Source organism: Rhipicephalus sanguineus, chromosome 9, assembly GCF_013339695.2.
Source record: "Rhipicephalus sanguineus isolate Rsan-2018 chromosome 9, BIME_Rsan_1.4, whole genome shotgun sequence".
NCBI classification, from domain to species: Eukaryota; Metazoa; Arthropoda; class Arachnida; order Ixodida; family Ixodidae; genus Rhipicephalus; species Rhipicephalus sanguineus.
This window is the reverse complement of record NC_051184.2, coordinates 61,292,134-61,316,702: the sequence shown is the minus strand read 5'-3', so window position 1 is coordinate 61,316,702 and position 24,569 is coordinate 61,292,134. Positions and strand designations below refer to the sequence as shown.

Genomic DNA, 24,569 nt, shown 5'->3' with positions numbered 1-24,569 from the left:
CAACACAAGACAGACGACAGAACAAAGGGCTTTGTTTTGTCGTCTGTCTTGTGTTGTCGTTTTGCGCTAAAAAAAAAGCACTAAGCATTCGCACCAACCAGCCCGCGGCAACGCATTGCGTTGAACCAAGCAGAATGATGCAGTTATGCTTATTGTATTGAAAAAGAAACGTGATAAGGCATGTAATGCGTAATAAGGACTCGGGCGTGGAAGGGTGTTTGTAGTTGGCGCCGTGCCACGACTTCTTGCCTCGTGAAGTACTTGTGACGAATAGCTTGCGAAAGCTATGAGATCTTATCCAGTACTAGAACAGAGATGGGATGTTCATGACGTCGCCTGGACGCGCGGTCGCTGCTCTTCGAACGGGAAACGTCTGTGAACGCAATCTTTGCGTTCGCTGATGTTCGTTTAAGCTATTTTAAACCGGATTAAGGAAAGTCGAGCTAAATAATGATCTGCCAATTTGCATTAGCTTGCTGTTTCGACTTAGTGCCCAATTGAAATTCGGTGACACTGATGCGTGGCTTCGGTGATCAGTGTCTTGTTTTCCCACTTTGGTGTGGTTGAAATGGTTGATGACGGGGCGCAAATGACTGACGTCATAGCGGGCAGACGGGTGTATGTGCACTGGAAACTCAGCTTTGAACTTGTTTAGCAGCGTTATGTCTTCAGAAAGCGGAATAAATGTAGGTGTCATCGCAGAACTTTCCTGGTAGAGCGAGTCCCGCCCCGGAAAGGCGTTGGTCCTGTGTTCGTACCCCGGAACAAGGTTAACTTTCTTGTCAACTTGGAGGACTTCTATTTTTATTTCTGAGAAATCTGGGCGGATTTCCTTGTAGTTTTGTGCTACAATCGGTTGGATGGCGATGTTCCATTTCCCTGCCTCCACCTTGCGGGATTCCGCAGAACTTATTTGCCGTTAACTTTCGTGGACTTCTTGCAGGCTGCATTCATATATGCGTGTTTCTTTCTTTACTACGCCGTAAGGCTGTTCTCGTTTAGGAAAATTAAGGAAACTGCTGTCGCTGTAAGGTGGTGGTTGTGATCGAGAAAATGCGGTGATTGCGTATATGGAAAGCCGTGCCGGCGTATATAGCCTCGAGGTGTCATTGTTGCCACATATAGCGTATTTTCGAAGTCCGGAACAAGGACCGTATGTGGGGTGATCTGATTACGCAAAGAGAGAGAGATATAGAAAAAATGCACGCAGGGCACCATTTGGCCGACGCTCATTTGTACGCGAACTGTATCTCGCGTCGATGCCTGTAGCCATACGCCTCTGTGAGAAATTGCGGATATTTAATGGAGCAGCGGTTACCCGCTTCCAAGTCGTCGCATCCCCTCATGAAAATTTCGAGTCGCACCCGTCCTGTGACGACACCTTTAGCAACCGGACAAGCGCTCACCTTAACTGATCTCGATGGGTGGGGTTTCGGAGGAGGGGGGTGTAGGAGTACTTGGGAAGGGGAGTCGCCTCTGCGTGTCGGAGCTGTACGCATACGGCACGGAAGCGATGTACAAACTACGTTGCATTGTGGACGACTCAACATTAAATATTTCACTCGACCACGTGGTGTTCCGAGCACTATTTAAGATAGTCCTCTTTTCAACGTGAGAGTGCAAGCTAGTGTCCACTCCATGCTCAATTATACTAAGCGCAAAACTTATTGACAAGACAGGGCAACAAACACGGACGAGCGCTTTTCTTTCGCCTTAACATATAGCCATCCCCCTTCCTCTTTTTGTAGGGTACAAACCCGCGACTTTACAACTCGGCATCTGGAGACGCAGTATCCGCCGTGGCTGAACACGCGTGCTAGTACGGCAAGGTTTGTGCGCCAGAGCTTGTGGATGTCTCTCTAGGAGAGCGTTCTTTGTCTTGAGCTCCTTTGTACACGCGTGCAGGAAAAGTCGGTAGCGAGTTGAACTTCCTTTCTCGGCACTCCCTTTCTTGGGTAGCAAACACATCGAAAGTACTCGAACGAGACAGATTCGTTTGAAACGGATTCGTAGGAAGCTGGACTCATGAACTCGGTTTTAAATATACGTTACGATGCATTCCAAAAAGTATATGCTATATAAGCCATTGAGTTTTCTACAATATTTACTAGAGGAAACTGGAGCGTTGCGATCGTCCAGTTACCATGGAAGTACATGGATTTGCCTAGTCTTCATGCTTGCGGCTTCGAATGCACTTGTGGCTTTGTTTATTGTTGTGTTTCGGCTTTTGTTTTGGATGAAAGAATGGCTCGTTGTGAACCTCGTAAGCCCAAAAGGTTCAAGGTGGTAAAAGACTGCTGAGTGTTTGCTGAACATTCTCTTGCGACAAAGCGGCTGCAGGCCATGCGAAGCCATACGGAGCCGAAAGAACGAAGCTTAGGCAAATCCATGGACGACCCATAGTTCCCATGCTGGCTGACGCGTCATGCGCTGCTGCTCCCATAGACACTAGCGCCAGATTTCCCTCTAGTGTATACTTGTATCAAACCATATGATGTATAGGCTATGCCTCGTGTGCATGTCATGTTGTAATGTTGTATCTTTTTCTTTCTTTCTTTCTTTCTTTCTTTCTTTCTTTCTTTCTTTCTTTCTTTCTTTCTTTCTTTCTTCTTTCTTTCTTTCTTTCTTTCTTTCTTTCTTTCTCTTGCTTACTTGTTTGTTGCTATCTTTATTCCTTTCTGTGATAGGCTTCGAGGACGAATTCACCCTCTCATTTCTGTGTGTTTGTGTGTGTGTCTGTGTGTAATAGACACAATATTAATGAGAACTAACAGACAATAATGCCAAGCCTGTCACAGAAAGGGATAAAGATAGAAATAAACAAGCAAGCAAGAGAAAGAACGAAAGAAAGAAAGGAAGAAAGAAGGAAAGAAAGAAAGAAGGAAATAAAGAAAGAAGGAAAGAAACAAAGAAAGAAAGAAAGAAAGAAAGGAAGAGTAAGACCGCAGTACAACGCATGCCTCACGGCTCCACCCCTCCACCTTGAACTTTCCCCGGTGCTTTCTTTATTCTTCGTATTTGCATAGACCCGTTTGACAGAACGGACGCGTGAATTTCATTTTGACAGTATCGACGATTTCCATTGTCACGATGTGGGAACGTACGTCTATACCTGATTTGCCTACTTACCAAGTCACAGGCGTTATATATATATATATATATATATATATATATATATATATATATATATATATATATATATATATATATATATATATATATATAGTCCCGTTGCCGTTGTTGCCATGGGAACGCTCTTGCAATTGGTGTGACCTTGTGATCGCTGGCTCGCGAAGATGCATGGTCTCTCAGCGAAAGTTTTACCACGCCCTGCAGCACTCCTTCAGATTGCAATCGTCAGCACCATTTACGTGTGATTTATACCTGGCTCGTTTAAATGCGTAAGCATTTCTCTGGCGACACAACGATGCAAAGTCCTAGGACCCTTATAAGGGTCGTCAGGCGAATGCATAAATGCATCCGCCTAAGACCACTCGAAGGCGAAAGCCGTCTTCTTATTTTTCACCTAAATCGATCCTGTGATCCTTATCATGTGCCCTGTATGTGTGCATATACACGCACGCATAATTTAGAGAAATCTGGAAGGGGGTTTAAAAAGTTTTCGCGTTACTTAACGATTGCGGTGCTGCCAGTAACCTAAGGCGGCAACGAAGTAGTATACTCTTGGTTGCGGTAATAATAGTTCGATGTTTGGTCGGGGTGACCTCCGCGCCGCTGGATGTATCCGCTGGTCCGGCCGCTCACGTTTGTTGCTCCGGTAACCCGGAAATCCGCAAACGCTGAGCTTGCGGGCAAACTAAGACTTAATAACATTTTTTGTCTACTTGCCCTCGCTGATTTAGTGTTTACCACGCTGGATTTCAGGCACTGTCGACTTTAAGTCCCGTCTCTTCATTATTTGTAGGTTAGGACATTGGAAATCTAATTCTCTGTTTCTTTTTTTTTTCTCTTTGCCAGATCATCTCCTCTACTGACGAGAGTGCCGACGTGGACATCGATGTTGATGACGCGCGTGCGCGACACCTGAGTGAGTGGCCTCCGGTATTCCGGGCACTGTAACGCCGGATAGAGATTACTGTCAATCTTGCAAGTCAGCGGCCAGATTAAGGAAACTCTTCGTTCGTTTTTCGTTGTCCTTACTCTTTCCGTGCACTGTGTGATAGTGGAATCTTTTGCTGGAAGTATAGTAAACTGCACATCCGCTGCATTATTTTCTGAAAACTTTGTCCGAGTTTATTTTTTCCTAACTTAGCGGTTCCCAACTTATAGCGTACATTGTTCCTTATGATGTCTATGTAGTGCCTATTGTGAATGGCATTTTCTGATTATTTCCGAGCACTTATTTCTTGTACTGAATTTACAATCCCGCCACTGCCTCAAAGTGAGCTTAGCATTGTAAATAAGTAAACAAATAAATGTTTTTTGTTGTCGGCCGACCGTGTTCGCTAATGATATAATAATAATAATAATAATAATAATAATAATAATAATAATAATAATAATAATAATAATAATAATAATAATAATAATAATAATAATAATAATATCTAGAATTTTACGTGCCAGAACCTCATATGATTATGATGCAGGCAGTTGTGGTGTGTTCCCGCAATTTCGACCACGTGGGCTTCTTTTATGTGTACCTATGGGCCTCTAACATTTCGCATCCTTCGAAATGCGACTGCCGCGGCTGGGATCGAACCCGCGACTCTTGGGCCAGCCGCTAAAGGCTCAGTAGTGTGTCTAGCACAACGATTGTCTGAAATTCCCTCGCACGACCAATTTCGTAACGTGAGAGGTTTTAGTGAGCACGCTTCTGCGGCCTTCCCCGAGCGGGATAAGTCAAATCAAGGCCGCACTGTCATCTACAAGACAGCGTATAGCTCATTCCTTCCTATGCATTTTTATTGTCCCTGTCATTTCAGCGCTTGTGCCTGACTTACCGCAAAGAACCAGCTAAACCACAAATATGTGCTCCCGAAGAAAGCCCGTACAGCTTTCTGCAGCTCCGTTTTGGTTATTAAGCCTCGCGATATAACGAAGTCTCCGAAATCATCAATTTACTTCGTTATATCGAGACTTTCGTTAAATAGAAAATGTACCTTTCAATGTAAGTACAGTCGCCGAACGCTTTTTGCGCGGGAATGTCGGAACATTGTTTGAATAATACGGCGGCTCAAAGCTTAATTTCAATAACGCGAAACAAAAAATAAACTTTTTTGAACCCGTGGTCTGGCGACCGCAGCTTGACGCCACGCCGGCGACGAAGTCCTCTTCACAGCGGCCACACGTCACGCGTGAACCCGAAAGAAATAAACGTCCAACGTAGTGTGATAACATAGAATAAGCGTTTGCAAAAATCACGTGCAGCTCGACCATATATGACTACTGGCCCCAGCAGAATTTTCACTTTATTGCTTCGGTCTTCCTCTGGGTCAGCAGTGAAACTTGGTTGTATTGAAATCGTGGTCAAACACGCTTCGCTATATTGAAGTTCAAAATACGGAGATGAAGTTGTGAAAGCGGAAATGCTTCGTTATATCGAGAATTTCATTGTATTAAAGTTCGTTATATCTAGGTTTAACTCTATTTCATTTCGGGAAGCTGCGAATGAAACCCGTGTTTAGTGGCGCCATCTGTCCTTAATTATTTAAGAGACTTGCGCCAAGCGGACTCTTGCTCAGCATTTGCTTAATGCTCAGTAGTCGTTTTCTTTGTTTTGTTTTTTTATTTTTTTTTCATTTTTTTTTTGAAGCTCGGGTATTCACTCGCCTTGCTCGTCGCGTGGTGTAATATGAATCAACGACTCAAACGCACCGTTAAAGAGAAAACACTATACGCGCGCTTAACTAGGGTGCTGTGGTTTGTCGCATGGCTATAGCATTTTGGCCGTTAACCCATATATGCCCAGTGTCCTACGTATAGGACGCTTCTTCGATGCACTCTAACATCGCTATTTCTTTAGCTGATGACTAGCGCCACCTACAGCACATCAATCAGGCCTCATTCTCAACGTGTGCAAGGCTACACATTGCTTGCTTTTCATGCTGCCACGTGCCGACCGCTTTCTCCGGGCGAACGCGTGCTTTGTATGAAAGACGTCATGCAGAGGAAGAAGTGCAATGTCGGCGTGCACGTGAAATGTCTGAAGGCTTACCACACCCGCACATAGCACCCCTAATGCCCAGTGTCCTATACGTATAGGACGGCTTGAAAAACAGTGTTGCGTTTACCTGGCAGTAATTAAAGAACGCGCGCTTTCTTTTGAGGGCAGAAGTACACTTCTTGTGAAAAAAAAAATTGTTTTGTCATTTTTTCTGAGTCTGGGCATATATGTGTTTTAAAGGGACTGAAAACCTGCCAGGACAGGTCACATGGCACTTTTGTAAGTGGTAAGACTGTGAATTATGGTGACGTTATCGAGCACTGCACTTGCGATTGGAATAGGATTTGTGTTATTAAGTTGCGTTTGAAAGTCGCAAAGGCTAGAGTGCCTCGATGCGCTCGTTCGCCTCCGCTCCGTTCAGGGTGGAGACAAGCGCGTCGTCTGCTACAGCGGTCGCCATTACTGAGCCCAATCGTCAAGGCGCGCACTGCCGGCGCGCGGATTCGCAGCCTTTTGCTCTCGAGTAAAAACACTTTGTGCCAGATTTGCCCTCGCAAACCCAAAATCGTTCACGGAAGTCGCTAGTTAAAAGTTTCCAGGCATGCATCAGAACAAGTAATCGAATACTTTGCGCCTAAAGGTGTCGCAGAACGCAGTGATACTCCCTGCCAGCGCGGCCGCTGGGCTGTGGCTGAGCGGCGCACAGCTGCTTTGGATCCCTGAGAGCTGCAGGCATCACTATTTACTTTTATACTTTGCGGGTATATATGTTCGTGCGGTGTCTTTTTGAAGGCATGACAGTTTAGCTTTATTCAGGAAAGTTGAAGATGCGGAATACTGTCTATTAGAAAGCAATGATTGAAAAGTATCATTCCCGGGACTGCCGAAACGAAAAGCGTGCAATAATGCGCTTTACATAAAGGCGCAGAATGTATGCTTTCATGTACGTCTGAAATTATTCCAGCTCGAATTCTCGAAATGAGACACGCAGTATTGAGACGCGCAATGCAATTTGCGCGTCTTTCTTAAGCAATCTTTCTTAATTTGAGCGAGAAACGCACCTAGTGAAGCGAACGAATTAGCGAAATATAAAAATTTGAAGACAGCGCGCGCAGATTTGACGGCTACATTAGAGATATGGAGTGAAAATAAACTGAAATGGAATATACCGGAGCGCAACGTTTCCGTCCCATTCATCATTACGGGCTCGCTCAGGCAGGTCCTGGCTCTACGCCTGCTAACTCCGCTATTAGCCAACTGGTCCGCATGCACTAATGACATTGAAGCACATGTTAAGTCCGCGTGAATATAGGTATGCATATATAAATTAGGCTTTGCACAGCTGTAGACAGGCGATCGTATGTTCTAATAGCCGCAATTGCACGGCAGCACGCGCTGCACCGTAAGTCTATTTGTTAAGGAGAACCACCATCATGCGAATATTTTTGGTTAGTGTTTGCATGAATGTGCGCGAAAAGTCATTGTGGTTGCCTGTGTGCTGCTTGGCAATGAAATTTTAATCTAGCTGAGAGCAGTGAGAGCTCACTTAATTAATCGCAGCGGAAACGACTATACTTATGTAATGTTTCAATGTTTTTCAGCGCTGTGAATGCCGCGTTGAAACTAATGACCGCGTATGGTAATGTACACAAGAAAGCGTTTGTTCAGAGAAAGCAATTCTGGCAAATTATTCCACCGGATAACGAAAAATAACATTCTCGATTTCTAGTTCCTGCTAGGAAAGAAAACACAACTCGTACGAAATACTTGCAGTTCACTATAGACGCGACAATATTCATTATCACACCTTCGTGCATAAAAAAACAAAACAAAAGGAGATGCTCGCGACAATGAAAGCACGTTTTCCAAGCACACCCCGAAAACAGCGCCAAATTTATGCGAATGGTTCAAACGCGATAAAACCATTTGGCATTACCAGTTCGCTCAACGTTCGATCGTGTTCAAGTGCGACAATGCGCGCTGAAGAGGCACCAACTCGCACTCAAAACCACGGCACACACATAACTTACAATAGTCTATTCTGTGACTGCGTTACTAGTAACATATACGCCGTTTCAGAAATCGTCCCAAAAGCACCCGACGTAGCAAAGGAAAGGTGATGGGAAACAGCAACAAAGCTTGCAATACTCACGCTGCACACACGGGAGGCATTCGTCGGCTGCCACTTGTCACGCTTTATCCTCACTGTCCATAAAAGTCTTCTTTTAGGATCCCTTAATTGGGAAAGAAAACATCTTCCAGCCATTCCTAGAATGGTTCGTGCACTGTGGCACGCAACATCCAGTCATCCTGCGGGACTCGCGGCGGAGCAGACGGGCGACAAGGCGGTAGGCGCAGCATGCACGTTTAACCAAAGCGCGGCGTGGGCTAAAACATGGCGGACGCGCGAGTCGAGGCGGCGTCGACCCTTTCAAAGAATGACCGCACTCTAAGCGGGGGCGCGCGCATCGAGGCACTCTAGCAAAGGCCGGAACGCCGCGTCACCTGGGGACAAGCTTCGGTACTTTACGGATGAGTCGTTCGGATTGCTGTACGTATAGCGTGCTTTTGTTTAGGGTCACCACAGTTCGAGCTAAAGATTACTGTCTGCACATTATTAGTCGTCCCCGCTTTATTATATGCTTATAACGAAGCAAAAGAAATTGACGAAGCGGCGCCGCCTTCGCGGCAATAGTGGGAACATCCCGGGCCGCGGCGCATGCGCAGTGAACCGCAGCGCATGAACGCGAACCGCGGTCACTCACACCTTTCACCGTCCGCAGCGTGTGTTGCGTGTACGACTTCGTGGGCGCTGCAGATCGAAAAGTTAAGATGAAAAAAAAAATGTTTCCCGGCGTTTTTCGCGTTACCACTCCGTGATTAGACACTCTGACCGGTAAGCGTTCTGTTGCACTAAAGGAAACGGGGACCATACAGATCGGTTGTCAGTATCTTTAATGGGTGTTAAGGTTTCGTGCCTCTCAGCCAGCCTGCTGCCACTTCTGCGCCGAACTGATCGATGAAGCAGTGATGGCGTTTGTGAGAGAACGAAACATTTTACTGCGCTGACTTAGTCGACCCTTTGCCGGCGTTGCCGTTCGCTGGTCACGTGACCCGAGGGACGAGAGTGAGGCTAAGGTTAACGGGGCCGCACTGAAAAGCGCGGGGATGACCCGGGAGGACGTATATTTTCGCTCGCCCGGGAATCCATTGCAAGTAGCCAGCAGATCGAAGATTCCAATCAGGAAACGCCGCTGGTTTACTGTTCGAGTTAGATTAATGGGCTCGGGGGCTTGGCGTCGGTTGCGTCAGAAAATCTGCAAGCTCGCCCTCCGCTGCATCGGACAATCCGCAGGCGTGCACTCGGTTGCATCAGACAACCGGTAGGCCTGTTGCATCAGACAATCCGCCGGTTGAGGACAGTGGCATCATCAGCTTGGCGCCGGGTTTCAGCGCAGTACAGCATTTTACACTTCTCTTCTGAAAATTTGAGAATAGTCTCTTCTTGCGTATTCTTCCATGCACCCTTTTGTATTAACAGCGGAGCTATATAAGACTAGCGTTAGTCCGTCCGTCGTGGACAAAAATACTGACGGAGCGATGACGTCACCTCGCGTTGCCTAGCAAACCCTGGCGCATCTGTGCATAGCTTCGCTATCTGGCTACCTAGCCCTTGCCTGGCAAGGCCGGCTGCTCGTCTCGTAAAAAGCTGGGCGTAGCTTGCACTAGTGGCGCAAGGCTTGAGGCACAGTGGACGTGATCGGCACCTATAGCTGGTCCTGGCCCGAAGCTGAGCACCAGTGGCTACCACCCGCCAACGCTGCACTCGTCTGTGATGCGGGAGCACGTACCGGGACTGAAGGCTGGCTTAGACTGATAGAGTGGAACATGGCGAGTCTGGGCATCGCCTCGCAACACTTAGCATGGGCTAGCAAAACTTAGCATAACCTCGCAGAACTTAGCAAAACCTAGCAATATAACCTTGCAAAACAGAAAAACTTAGCAAAACCTCTAAAGGCCAGGACTATAGCTACAGGTGCCGATCAGCTCCGCTGGCTCCCTTGCGCCATTGTAGTGCAAGCTACGCCCAGCTTTTTGTTCCTGGCTCCATGCTGTATGGTTGATGATATGAAAGGGATCGCACTGCTGCGGCTGCTGTCTGGATGAATGAATGAATGAATGAATGAATGAATGAATGAATGAATGAATGAATGAATGAATGAAGCCAGCGTAACGAACTTTTGTGGACAGCTCTGGCACAACAGGGGTAAGATAAAATCTTGATGGGAACGCGTATAAACCGTTCTTACTACCTAGGTTTCTTTTTTTTACTTTTTTTTGGGGGGGAGGGGGGGGGGGGAGGCGCATAAACGATACGGCGGACGTGAAAACTGCCTGATATAAACTTTCATGTAGCTGTTAGGCTCACTCTTGTGTCAAATATTTCGCTGTCAATCGGGTCGTCAGAATAGTAGTACCGCCAGCTTTCAATGCTAGCTCTCGCCGTCGACGAACATCAGCACGTGATCTGGCCTCCTCACTTGACACTTACGCGTCCAAACGCGCACGTCTTTCTTTTTTTTACACCACTAAGCACGTTGGGCTATCTCTAACGTAAAATTCTCGTGATACCGACACCATGCCCGCGGGGATTAGTTATCGTAGTCTTGCACCACTTTAATGTTTATTCGGGAGCAGTTTACGTTTTGAAACATTCGTTAACTATTCGAAAAATATTCTCATTTACGAGCACCGACTGTTACATTCCATATTCAGTAATGTGGAGTATTGGTGTCACCCCTAAAAAGTATTTTAAAAAACAAACACTCAAATACTATAGCTCTGGAAAGCAAGCTTCTCTGCTTTCTGTGTAGGAGTAGCGATTTTTCGCACGCTGCATGGTTAAATTCCTCTCTTTATTTTATGCAGTTCTAAAATTGTCTGAAAATTTACCGTATTTTTTCACAGCTCTTAGCGTTTATATCAGCCGTTGTAGAAAAAAAGCACAGTTCTGGTAACTCCGGATGCCCTACATTGCGTCACCCTAATTTCAAATTTCTTCCCTCTTCAGACGCTGCCATTACGCTGAAAAGTGGCTTTGCTGGCCTTCGCCTAATTAACTCATTTTCATTCGCGTTACGTGCATATAGAAAAAAAGGGTTCTGCGCGAAAAACTCCTTGTTACGGTTCTGCTCACACTACAGTTGCACAGAGCATCGCTACGTGCCTGACAAACAAGCCGAACGCCGCGCATTCGTGCACTGCATTGAAATGCAATGTACGACCTTGTACGCATTACCGGCCGTTGGTGGCGTATGCAGGCTTCGGCATTGACGCACTTTTCCCGAAGACTCCCGGGCTTTTAAAGATTTTTTTTCTCGGGTCTTTTTTTTTGCCCAGAAGAGCCATGTTTCCGCGAACCCCAAGAACTCTATGAAATACATACTAAGTTATTAAGAACGTGCAGGGTCTGTCCGTATAGTAATGAGACTTGATTTGGCAGAAATAATTTATTGATCCTGTCGGTGCATATTATTTAAATTCTTCGAAATATTTTTCTCGGGGCGTCAATACACCGATTCCAAGGCTATACCCACGCTGCAGGGGCTCCCTGAAAGTTAGCTGCTTAGATCTCCTTCAGAGATTCTGTGACGGCCCGTTCGACACGGCGGGAACACCGTCGAAACGGTGACCTTTATGGCTTCACTTGAGCTTTGGGAACAGTAAGAAATCTGCCGGACTCGCATCAGGGCTGTACTGTAGGGCCGGATCAACCAGCTTGTATGTCGTCGCAAGATTACGTCGTCAGAGCTCCACTTACTGCCACAGTTGCTCGGAAGCTGCTATTCAACGCGTTGTAGTGGAATGCCAGTGTTTTCGCCCATCAAAACCCGTAGAAGACGTCCAGGCATCATAAGCTCTGGTATACTAAAAGTGGATGGAAGTAGTAAGTTCTCAGCGGTTTAGGGCAGATACGGAAAATTTTTTAAAGGATTGGTAAAACCGGAGTCGTTGCAGACGTGGCATTATAGCATTATAGAGACAGAGCCTTGCGCGAAGAAGGAAAAAATAAAAACAAATAGTCGGAACGATAAAGCCGGAATGCTAGGTTGCAATAGATGGCTTGCATGTGACGTCATGGACGCAGCTTCTGAAAGGAACTGGTACTCCACGATGGCGACTTTGGTGACAAACAAGTTGCGTCTATGTGAAAACGACGCGGCAGCAACGTCCCTGTGCGCGAATAATGAAAGAACCTGCGTGTGATATTTTGATAAACATTAGTGTGACATCGGAAGCGTCGCGTCCCCACATGCTGGTGCTCCAACAGGGCGCTTTCAGTGACGTCAGTGCAAGCCATCTGTAGACGAAATGACATCTGGTTGTGGCTACTGGTCGCCGCTCGTTTCAAAGGTAGTGTCACTAAAGACCATTACTTACTCTCAGGCCCGTAGCCGGGAATTTTTTTCGGGGGGGGGGGGGGGAGGGGCACTTGCCGAAAACAGACTATTTGAGCAAACACCTTGTTTCATTATTTATTTTTCGTAAAAACACCTACTTCACCAAAATTTCGGGGGGAAGGGGGCGAGCCCCCCCCCTTCCCCCCGGCTACGTGCCTGCTTACGCTATCATCAGCGCGATTAGAAGCATATAGAAGCAAAACTTCTTCGAAGTGGAACATACGGCGTAAAGTCGTACCGTTTCAAAGGAGGTTCTAATGCGAATACCCTGCCCGCCGTGGCAGCTTAGTAGGTAAGGTGTTGCGCTGCTCAGCTCGGGGACGCGGGTTTGATTCCCGAGCTCGGTGCTGCATAGTGAAGTGGGCGAAATGTGAAGGCACCGGGGTGCTTAAAACCAGAAGATGTCAAAACGGTATTCACCGGGAGCTAGTTGGTTCATATCTAACACTGGTCTGAGCAGCGGCCTGAGCAGCAGAGGGACAAAAAAATTTTGTAGTGGCTTAGCTCGGCTATGCCAGAATATACGTAGCGTTAGCAAAGGTTCAGATGAATATTCTTAGCCTTCCAGATTGTCTAGGATTATTAGCCTCCTTCTGTTCATTCTTCGTACGCTGAACCGCTAATTGCCAGGCAACTACTTCGGGATCCGATGAGATAAGCTTCTCGGCTCTTCTGCGCCGTCGAGCAGCATTTGCGCTCTCCTTCTCCATGGCGTTACTCACCTGCAAACGCCAGTCAGAGGCGCTATCAAGCGGCCCCAGCGCAGTGTCAGACGGCGACTGCACAGCGAAGGCGAATAGCTGCGCGCGCGCCGGTGCCAGTGTGTCTGCCGCGGCTACGACGCCACTCCTCCCGAACGCGCAGACCTGCAGCGGAGAGTCGCGCGCGGCGGTGGCGGAGAGCGCGTGAGATGCCGGCTCCGGTGAGCCAGCTATGTGACATCACTGATCCTCGCGCATGCGCAGCACGGCTCATGAGGATCCACGCGAAATCGGCTCCGGCTAGCCAAGTGTAGCTAACGCCACAAAAAGACAGACAAGGACGTCGCTGTTCCTTGCCGCAGACAAGGTACAGCGACGTGTGAGAACAGTGTGAGAAGTATACGGTGTTTAATGAAGATAAAATAAGAATGGTCGGCCTGGAGAGCATGTACAGCCTGGTTAACTGTTACCGGACTAAAGGAAAGTGGATGAGAGAGCGAGACGTACGTGCGGGTAAGTGTGATTTAGTACAACGAGAATGAAGTGAGACAAGTCCAGACGCTCGTCTTTGCAGTGCTGAAACATATGCCATGTGAAGACCCCTACCCGTTAATGCACGTCCGCGCAATGGGCAGCGTGACGTGTTTAATTACTCGTCGTGTGCACGCTAATGAGCCCCACTTGGTCAGAATTGATGCTCAGGCCCCATTTAGTCATGTAGTCATGTAGCCTGGTAGTCATGTCGTTGTCTTGGAGCGTCAGACCACGAAATGTAACTGCAATAATGCGCATCAATGTCATCGTCACCATCATAGAGGATTCGAGGGACTCGATTTTTTCTTTTCGTTAAGTGTGCAGCCACGCGAAGCAAACGTCGATGTTAAAGAAAATCCTGGGACACATTGACGACAGCCATGCGTGTACGTGTCTTGCCCCGTTAGCCAATCGCACGGCAGCGAGGTTCAGGTAATAAGAGCCTGCAATTTACTGCGGGGCTGCTCTGCTTTTTGTTATGCCGTTACGCGTTCGCATAAACTGTCGTCGTGAATGGCCTCCGCCTTTCGAGCGCGTGCAAGACAATAGCTCGGCCGGCGCGCGCTGTCTTCGTCCTCTTCGTCCCCTGCATGCTTTGCTCCCCGAACATGTGCGCCCGGCGCGCGCTCTCCCGCTGCGCCGATTTGTCCGGCGTGAGGTGCAATAACTCGGATGGGCGAGAGAAAGAGTACAGAGAGAGAGAGAAACATAGATTGCAAAAAAAAAAGACGAAGCGGAACATTCTTGGTGATAGAAGCATTGCATAGAAAGAAAGACAAAAAAAAAAGACAGAAAAATAGAGAGAATAAAGAAATGGAAAGAGAGAGATGAAGAAAGAGAAAAGTAAAGAGAAACAAAGACGGCCGCCTAGCTCCCCACTTCCTTCAGGCTTGGCACCACTAGTGCAATGCTCCCTTTATTTATTTATTTATTTATTTATTTATTTATTTATTTATTTATTTGTGTTAGTGGCGCGATCACCGAGTGACACTCTCGTTTCTCCTCTAAGCACGTCCGGTCGGGCTCCTATACTTCTAGTATTCCGAATATTCACAAAAAGTATTCTAAAAAATGACGCTGGTACAAAATCGATGGTTCTCATTCAGGTTAAGAGTTTTATATTGGATGCATACAATATCGGAACATAAGTTTACTAAAGATAAAAGTAAATTAACTGTCAGGATAATTAATGAAATCTAATTGAACAAGTTCTTCGAAAAAGCAGACTGCTTTACTTTTTAGCGGCTGGAATCGTTGCGGCGCCTGGCGGAGCAGATCTCAACCGCGCGCTTCTGTCTACGTGGCCTCCGAGATCTGCTTCGGTCTATAGCGCGACGAAACGCCAAGTTAAACCGAGGGATAGACCAAGGCCGACGAACGCTGACGTGCGAACGCCACTGTACCAGACACTTAAGTCGAGGGTCGCCTCAATTTTTTTTAATTCTTTTTTTTTTCCGGCTTGCCCACAACTGCGCAGGGCCCAAGCGTCGCAGCCTCCCCGCGGCCACCTTCGGCTGTCCCGTGTGCGGCGTCACGCTCCGGCAGCAAGAGCTGCAGCAGCATTGGCAGCTAGAAGTGGACAGGCTGCAAGGAATCGCCAGGTACCACACACATTGGTCTATTCACGTACCACATGCACATTTTGCGCTGACATCTAACCCCGGTCGCTGGAACGGATGTAGCGCATGCGCGACAGATGACTGCGCTTGCGAGGAACTGCTTTTATTCAGCTGAGCTCGAGTTAAGAGACACTGATGACGATATATACAGACGAAGATGTACAGGTAATGGTGATTTGTAATGATAATTAAGAGTAATTCGTTTGTCGCGCCCACAATCGAACCATAATCAGAGGGCCGAGAGGTCGGTGCGCTAGCCGACAAGCCGCTACATGAGCGGTGGCGACAGCCCTCTCTGGATAACAGAAACAGATCTTGGTGGCTATGGTGCTGCCTGATTGCATGCATGCGTCAGAAGCAATTCGGGAGCCTGAAATATGCTACAGATGGCGTGTTATGGACACCCAGTGGGGCACACGAGATTCTTCGAATAGGCACGGAGCTTCCTTAAAGGCCAACTCCGGCGATTTTTTGGCCATGTCAAAGTAATGGTGCTTTTATGTTCCTGAGACGCTCCTGTTACGGGCCCGATAGCAGAAATACTCGGTAAATTGGAAAATAATTTTAAATAAGCAAAAAAGCGCAACACCGAAACCGAAACCCAACCGAGTGTACTGTCTACGTATGACGTAGACGTTGTTACGAACGAACCGGAAGTCGGGCAAGGCATGCCGGTCACGCCGGCGCGGAGTATGAAAACTGTGACAGCCTGGACGACCAGCGAAGCGCCGGTCAAACCAACGCTGTCTGTCGCCTTGTGCACAGCAGACGCTCGCTGTAGCGGCCGAAGCGCCGAAGTTAGCGGTGCCCTCGCGTCACTTCCGCCGCCTTCCCAACATTGACGTCACAGACGCAACGTTGCCAATAATTGTGGGAAGCCAGGAGGGCGTTTGCAGACAATCTTTAAAATTCATTTGCAAACAATCTGTGCATGTCTCAAGCCTGTAATTTGGCATAAATGACGGAAACGTGCAAGGGAACGTACCCAGCGAATTTCATTGAGATCCATCAACCTCGAAAAATCGCCGGAGTTGGCCTTTAAGAACGTGTTTTATGACTGTGGCAGTTAGCCGGGCCAGTTTTAATACTGAACTTTGATGAATTTCTATTCAGACACGCAAAGAAAAGGGGATGGTAAGAACGCAGTAAGAACCAGCGTTCAGTTTTTCTTTCCTTGTCTGCATGTTGTTGTTTTTCTATTTGATGCTGGTAATGCATCAACGTTGTGAGCACAGGAACGCACAGGAAAGGCGGCCAGGGCTCCTGCTTAGCAGTTCATTGTTTGTCGAGTGCACAAAGCGAAACCCTTTGCTTTCGCAAAATAGTCGTTAAATGTAAAGGCGGAGGACAGCTGGGCGAGTCGCTTAGAGGGCCCCTCGCTAAGCTCCTTTGCAAAGTTTCATTATGCTTCGGAAGTGGTAAGGCGCCTTCTACGGGGATGGTTTTACCGAAAGATTTTTTTTTCACTCCTGTTCATTGTCGTGCGTCTTAGAAGTAATTAAAACATGCTCTGTTACGGTGCCTCCAGCGCACGAGCTTCACTGCCGAAACCGGAAACATTCCATTTGGCTTGGCTATAGCGGCCGCAAGTACAGAGGGAATCAAACTTGTCAAGAACGCCCAGCCGGCCGCTTCGGCTGCGGTTTTCTGCAGAAATATTGAAAGACCGACGCCGTAATGATACCTAACATAGTCGCACCGCACACTAGGTCCTTGTGCCATAGTTAAAGCATGAACTGCAGCTTGCAGCTAACGTGTGCTAGCAGCTGCAAACAACAGCGTCCACAGCCACTCGCTCCACCGCTCTAGACAAGTGTGATTCCTTCTGTACTGCGTAGCGTGTTTCCATAGCCTAAACATCGCAGTAGCGGAACTTCCTGTCGCCGTCACATACGGGAGAGTCACGTGACTTTAGCGCGAACATCACGCATGACGTCTCTGGTATATGGCGGCACGTCGCTGTGGACTCAGGTTCTGGGAGTAGTAGTGATGCCGGCACAATGGTGAGAACCGCCAAGCTACACGGCGTATGTTACCGTGTTAGACACAACTATTGAAGCAGCTTAGAATAACAGAGAGCGGAGCTAGTTGGTAAGTATTCATTCTAAAAAGACAGGGCGTGCAAACACGGACACAACAAAGAAGTCAGGACACCACAAACTCCGACTAACAACTGAATAGATGCACAACGGCGGAAAAGAAAAAAAGGCACGAAAACTTATCTGCGCATGCGCATGCCCATGCAATAGGCGAACCTACCAATCCGGAACGCGTGGGGGCCTACGCGAAAGATAACTGTTAAGGCATTTGATTTCATCTTTATGATGAAATTCAGTGAATGCGCAGTTTTGTACCGACATAGGCATGAAGAAACGCGTCTGATGATTGAGGCATGGCATATCGAGAATAGTGGTAGCGCATGCGTGAGCCAGCTGTCGATTAACTTGCATAAAGATGAAATCAAATGCCTTAACAGTTATCTTTCGCGTAGGCCCCTACGCGTGCCGGATTGATAGGTTCGCCTATTGCATGGGCATGCGCATGCGCAGATAAGTTTTCGTGCCTTTTTTTCTTTTCCGCCGTTGTGCATCTATTCAGTTGTTAGTCGGAGTTTGTGGTGTCCTGACTTCTTTGTTGTGTCCGTGTTTGCACGCCCTGTCCTTTTAGAATGTATTAAAGCAGACAGGCAATTAAGGCGGGGAAAGCATACGGGACATTGTTTCTTGTATCTTTAGCTGTATTGCATGACACAACCTTAACGAAAACCAGCAGATAATAAAGCCAATAAAGCCATTTCGGGGGGGGGGGGGGGAGCCCCCCCCCTCCCCCCGCAATTCGTCCAGCCTTCTATATTCTTGGGCAACTTTTTTTTTTTTTTGCCATGCAAATACTTTCTTTCGAACAAATAGGCCTTGCCCTCCGCCCCCCCCCCCCCCCCCCCCGAAAAAAAATCCTGGCTACTTGCATGAAGGAAGGTATAGGCGACGTTAATTGTACTGTTTTAAGTGTAGGGTAGTAATTGCGATGTAGATGTGAAGAAAGTGAAGTGGACGAAAAAACAACTTGCCGCCGGCAGGGACCGAATCCGCGACCTTCGGAACTGTGGTGTAATGATTTCGACCTGAATTGAAAGCGATCCCTTTCAGTTTAGGCCGAAATCATCAGATTACAGTTGACGAAACAAGAAATGATGTGCCTAATGCTTTTGTTGCCTTAATTGTCTATTTGCTTCATTAGTCGTGCCATAATTTACGTGGAGCGCTCAAATCAGTTTGTCAACGATGGGAACGAATTGCGCTACATGTTGTGTTGTGTTTTCTTGTGTTGTGTTGTGTATAGGGTTCGTAGGCAATCGCCAAACCAGTCTCAGGGTCCCTTTAATCCAATCAGACATTGGCACGTACATTGGAACAACCGATCTGGGCGGTAAATTCAAACTTGAAGAACGTGGTGGTGTTCCTTCTTCTGCAGGAATGTGGCGAGGAGGCACCGGTCCGACTCGACGCCAGCAGGCAGCTCCAACAGGACCAACCCTCGTCGGGAGGTGTGCACCACCGTGTGTATTATACTCGACGTGTGACTTGCTCTCAAGACTATTCTTCCTTTGTATACAGTACAACGCTAGCGCTAGGGTGGTCTTGGCCTCTGCTGAGAGTGTCCTTAATTTTGCGCTATTGCTGTGTCGTCATGTACAGGGTCGGCCACATTGAAGGTGAACACCAGGGGCGTAGCCAGGGGGGGGGGGGGGGGTTGGGGGGTTCAAACCCCCCCGAAAATTTTCAAATTTGCTTGCGTATATATGCACGCACACATACAAACGCACGCACGAACATACATAAAGTATGGTTGAACCCCCCCCCCCCCGAAAAAAATTTTTGGCTACGCCCCTGGTGAACACCTCATTAGCATTCAAGACGTCATAGAAGCTTATGTTTAATACGTAATTCTCAAAATTAGTATTGTGTTAATAGACACCGTGACCACACGTCAAAGAGCGGACATTTCCCTCGTGAAGTAGAGTCAACGTTTCTAGTTTTACCGGCATTAATACTAACGAGGTGTCCTCAGATGTGGTCGACCCCGTACATAACAACAACAGTGATGGAAATGCTGCTCCAATCGCTTCAAACTGCTCCAAAATAGAAATGCTGCTCCATGCTGCTCCTCACTGTGATTTTCGTCAGTGACTGCTCCGAACGTGCTCCAAAACGGCTCTAAGAAGATGAAGACAGGGAACTTGAACCGTGTGACGAACCCGCAAGCCTTAAAGGAACCGCAAACAGTCTGTTTACTATCATCCTAGTATGCTGCTAGTATGCAACTTTATCGCCTCTGATTTAATTTATGCAACAAGTAGTGGCATATCAATCATATAGCTCATTTAGCTTTTTTTTTGCAACTTGATGTGCAGGTTATCTTTGCGAAATGCGAAAATGACCGAGATTGCTTTGATCTAACACCGATTATCAACTAGTGCTTTGGCAGCAGTTATATGTGACTGTGGTTACTTCTATAATGTGGTACTCAGCTTTATCGGTTTGATCTCATTTCTGCTACAACTTTAAATATATAGCTTATTTCACGGCACATTCTATAACCTACCATCTTTTTAATTGTTCGTTTTCTTACAGTTTGCGTTGATTGTTCCCTGTGAAATGTCTTTCATAGTAAATAACAATATTTATGAGACACTTCGGTGATGCTTTGAACTGCAGGAGTTGTATGAATGATTTTGTCATCTGCTCCTAAAACAGCAATAGCTGCTTCAAATTAGCATTTTTTTTTCTGCTCCGAAAACACTTATGGCTGCTCCAAAGCGGCACTTTTCCTGCTCCGAAATCTGCTCCAAAAAGTGGAAAGTCACTTCCATCCCTGCAGCTAGCACAAGCTGCTGCCGCGTTCTTACAGCAGCCTTTATTTAAGCCGCGTTCTTCGGCAGGTAGCCTTTATCCTCGGCCAGAAAGTTCTCTGATCGCGTCAATCCGCATAACCTTCGGCGGTATACTCCCGGCTGTTCTCTCGTTACTCCAGCATGCATTCCATTTCCACAGCTGACAACGAGTCATTCAGGGGCGGCGCCAGTGGGGGGTTCGGGGGGGCTCCAGCCCCCCCAAAATTTCCGCCAGCCCCCCCTTTGCCCCCCCAAGAGCAAGCATAGTCAAAATACAATGCATATGTTCCCAGCCTCTCTGCCCCCCTGAAGGAACCCACTTGTCGTGGGTGCCCCCCCAGTAAAAAAAATCCTGGCGCCGCCCCTGGTGTCATTACTGCATGACCTGCCCAAAAACTCCTTTTCTCCATCTCAACTCCTTGAACCCCATTGCAATAATGCGGCATATGCTTTAAATCGGCGCGAACAAAGAATATAACACGAAGAAAGCATAGGAAGGGCGCTGAGACTTGGCGCCCGTTCAGTTGCACTCTTGGAAGTGTTGCCGTGTGTGTAAGAAAACGGATGCTTTCTACCTTGTCCAACTTTTCATCTTACTGCACTAACACGGCTAGCGGTCGTAGGGCGCTTCGACGTCGTTGTCGGCCTAAAAAAAAAAGAGAAAGAAAGAAAGAAAGAAAGAAAGAGATCAAGAGATAGAGAGAAAAGAACTAACCATGTTTGAGTACTGTTGACATTAACTAACGCGAAGCGTTGTAGAACTCGTTACAGTACCAGGCGCCGACGCACTCCGAGAAAGTGGGGACCTAGCGGACCGAGACTAGCTTTACAGTTTTTTTACTGCGTTGTTTCTTGAGACTCCCAATTAGCACGGGTGAATCGGAAACTATCAAGTAGAGCAATCGGCCACAAAGACAACAAAAAAAAAGGAAGGTGTTTATATATAGAGCCCAGATCTCAAGTGGGTTCTCTTGTATTTTTTTTTTCTTTCTTCTGCTTCGATGCCGTTTTCGAAGCAGTCCCTGGAGCAGGTGCGCGCCAACCGCGACCAGAGGCGCCAGGGCACCGAGGTTCACTGTCCCGTGTGCCACATCGCTCTTCGAGGGCTGCCAGAACGTCTCGCCGAGCATGTCAATCGTTGCCTCGCCAGGGTAAGTGTAATCCAAGAGAACGGACTTTTGCGCTATAGTTCGTTTGTTACGTTCATTGAAGCCGTAGCGCTGATAAGACAGGAACCACAGAAAGAGGACAGGACGTGCGTATGGTATGAATAATTTATCCTGAAAGATAGAAAAAATAAAATACAAGTTAATCTTAGTGCCAAGCCTCAAGCGCGTGCGAAGTAGAGCAAATATTTTTGACATTTCAGTTGTGAGTACAGCGCACGTCCTGTCCGCTTCCTCGGTCCCTGTCTATTCAGCGCTATCGCTTCATCGAGGGTAAGCTGTATCCCTTGTGCGCTTCTTCCGGGCTTAGTATTGTGACGTACGTAAAACCCGCTTACCCGTAACCGAAACCCGGGTATCCGCACCGGAGAAACATGGTATACACGAAGCTGGGTACCCATACCGCAAACCCACGAACCCGCCTTACGTAATCATCTAACGGGGGAGCCTGCCTCATACCTTTATTCATTCGGACCTGTCCCGTCATGACCTTAATGTGCAGGGTTATGGCCCTGAAAGAACCTTTCACTTGCCGCCTTTACCCCGGAAAGCTGAGGACCAAAGGCAGGCCGTTCTTAGAACCACGTCATCGCTTCGTTTTCATTTTTTTTTTCATCCATTACGAAGCTTGTGTTATTTCGGACTCGAGTAATAAGGCGGGGGGCGGGGGGGGGGGGTAGGGTGGTAGTGTTCTGCTGCAGTGAAACTTGGCTCCCCCTAATAAAGAACCCTGCGCGTGCCTGTGTATTCATATGATTGACAGCAAAAGGCCTTCGCTGCCGCTTTGTCTCTCCATTCCACGCGTGTGTTTGTGTGCTTGCGCGAGTGTTTTGTACCGCTTGTGCGCGTGCGTATGTTGTCGCACCACGTGACGTGTGTGATCGCCGTTGCCGGCCGGCAGCAGGAAGACGGCGACCTGATGGACGAGGACGTCGACGTTGACGGCGTGGGCGAGTCCTTCGACGAGTACGAGTGGGCCGGCCAGAGTCGCCTCAGGGCCACGGCGCTCCTGGAGGGCGGGTTCCGCGCCGCCGGCTGGACCACGGCGAGCACCAGCGCCGGCGGCGGCAGCAGTAGCAGCAGTGGTGCCGCCACCGCCGCCGGCCGCGCGGCGAACGACGATGACGACGTCGACCTGGACGTGGACGGTGACGCCTACGGCAGGGCGCAGTATCCTTGTCGTGAATGAACACTGTAAGAAAAAAAAAAAAAAACACGAGCACCCGTTACTCGTCTTAATGAGTCCTAGCTTACTTGCCACATATATAACTCTCTTTAAAGATATACGTCAACTCTCTTTGGAGAGTCTCGCCTCCCACGACTCGCCGAAGACGGTATAATGACCTCAGAGAGTTGACGTGTATCTTTAGAGAGAGTTATATATGTGACACGTCATGACTCACCAAAAAGAGTAAAAGGACTCCCTTTTTTCTGATGTGTTAACATCAGCCTCAATGGCCGATGAGAGATAAGATCTGGAGATAAGCAACATTCTAGTGTTTCGTTCTATTGGGGGAGGAAGGGGATTAAAAAAGATGCCTCAAGAAACTAGGATGTTAGAACAGCACAACAACACCAGGACACCACAAAATAGAGCACAAGAATGCAAAACTTATTGAGTTACCGAGGCTGCATTTTGTCTTCTTAGGGAGTAGTTGAAAATAATGTGAGCAACTAGTTGTAAAAGTTGTTGGCTGGTATCTACCGTTATACTTGTTGCTTACTCGTGTCTGAGAGGTGCCGAGGGTTTTGGTCACATTCGCGGATGTGTCCGTTGCAGCAACCTTTAGTTTTCCTTGCGCAATGTTTCCGGAAGGAGCTCCTCGTTTTACATAGTCAAGAAACAGGTTGTCCTCTTGTTATCGCATATTCCTTACTGCGATGGAAAACTTTTTTTTTTCTTCTATCATACGCTCGATTGACCCTTGACTTTGACCAAGGTTCTCGGAGGCAGACCTTATTCCCCTGGCGAGCAGCGAGCCCACCGAAGAGCGTGAGAGGAGGCTACTGCGGCAGGCCGTGGTCTCGTGAGTACTGCCTCTTTCGTTTTCCTTTCTTAAGTCTCTCGTTGCCCGGTGACCGTGAGCAAAACTCGGCAGGCGAAAAGAAAGTGGTACAAAAATCCGTGTGACTTCCACCGACCTAAAGTCCCTAGATTTTTCCTTTTTACTTCAGTACCGACAACTAGCCTCCTTTCACGGCCCTCTCTCACGCGCAGCTCCATGGCGTCCGACGCCATTTTCTTCCTAACTTGGAAGATTTACAAAGCCATGTGCGTCTAAGTACATTAGCCACGCATCTTTCAGCGGACAGTATGCTACCGCGACGCGCCTTTCTCCTCCCGTCAATCCCCTGTCATTAGTGAATGGGGGACGCGTTTCACCAGGTGCTGGAAAAGAGTTAGGAAGAACATGGCTACCGAAAACGAGCGTTAGCCCCAATGAGATTCGTCGCCGGCGCTTCAATGGTTGTCGGTACTTAAGAAAGAACAGGGGAAAAGCTAGGGACTTTAGACCGACCGAGCGGCGTGTGGAGAGGGAATGTCATGGTGTGACGTCATGATGGCGTTGCTAAGCAGCGAAATTTGACGTCATTGGGACTTTACAACATGCGATCACGCGTCATCGTCGCTCGTTGCAAGGTAGGCTGATCCCCGAGGTAGCGCAGCACCATGCGAGGTGCGTAAAGCTTGAGGTCAATATGGGGGATAATACAATCGACTGAGAATGTCAAGGCACTTTAATGTGCGCGCCTCACACTGCGGCTCGTTATGCCTTGCAAGAAGTGCGATAACCGATGGTGTCACTTAATAGCGTTGTCAAGTATGCATCAGGCTTTCACCTTCGAGTGTTACAGAGAAAGTAACATGCTGCAGAACATTTTAGCAGCGGAGGTGATTTATGCTCGGAGGAATTCCGTTAGTCGCGAACAAACAAAAAAACTATCATCATCACGAACGCAGTATCTCGGCCGGCACGCGCTCTCTTCTCCATCATCTGCTTCGCTCCCAGAACTCGTTCGCCGATTGGTCCGGCGTGGGATGGAATAACTCTGATGAGCAAGAGAACGA

The 24,569-nt window shown here is 47.7% G+C and overlaps 1 protein-coding gene across 1 annotated transcript in view; it reads left to right on the top strand.

Annotated features, from left to right (window-relative positions):
- Nucleotides 1-3,739: 3,739 nt before the first annotated feature.
- LOC119405238 (E3 ubiquitin-protein ligase RNF220) overlaps nt 3,740-24,569 on the top strand; it is a 36,173-nt gene continuing 15,343 nt past the window's right edge. Inside the window, exons 1-7 of the mRNA XM_049419450.1 lie at nt 3,740-3,778; nt 3,979-4,048; nt 15,301-15,424; nt 18,914-18,986; nt 21,350-21,484; nt 22,401-22,669; nt 23,440-23,526. Coding sequence (XP_049275407.1) covers nt 3,740-3,778; nt 3,979-4,048; nt 15,301-15,424; nt 18,914-18,986; nt 21,350-21,484; nt 22,401-22,669; nt 23,440-23,526 — 797 coding nt within the window. The remainder of the gene's footprint in view (nt 3,779-3,978; nt 4,049-15,300; nt 15,425-18,913; nt 18,987-21,349; nt 21,485-22,400; nt 22,670-23,439; nt 23,527-24,569) is intronic.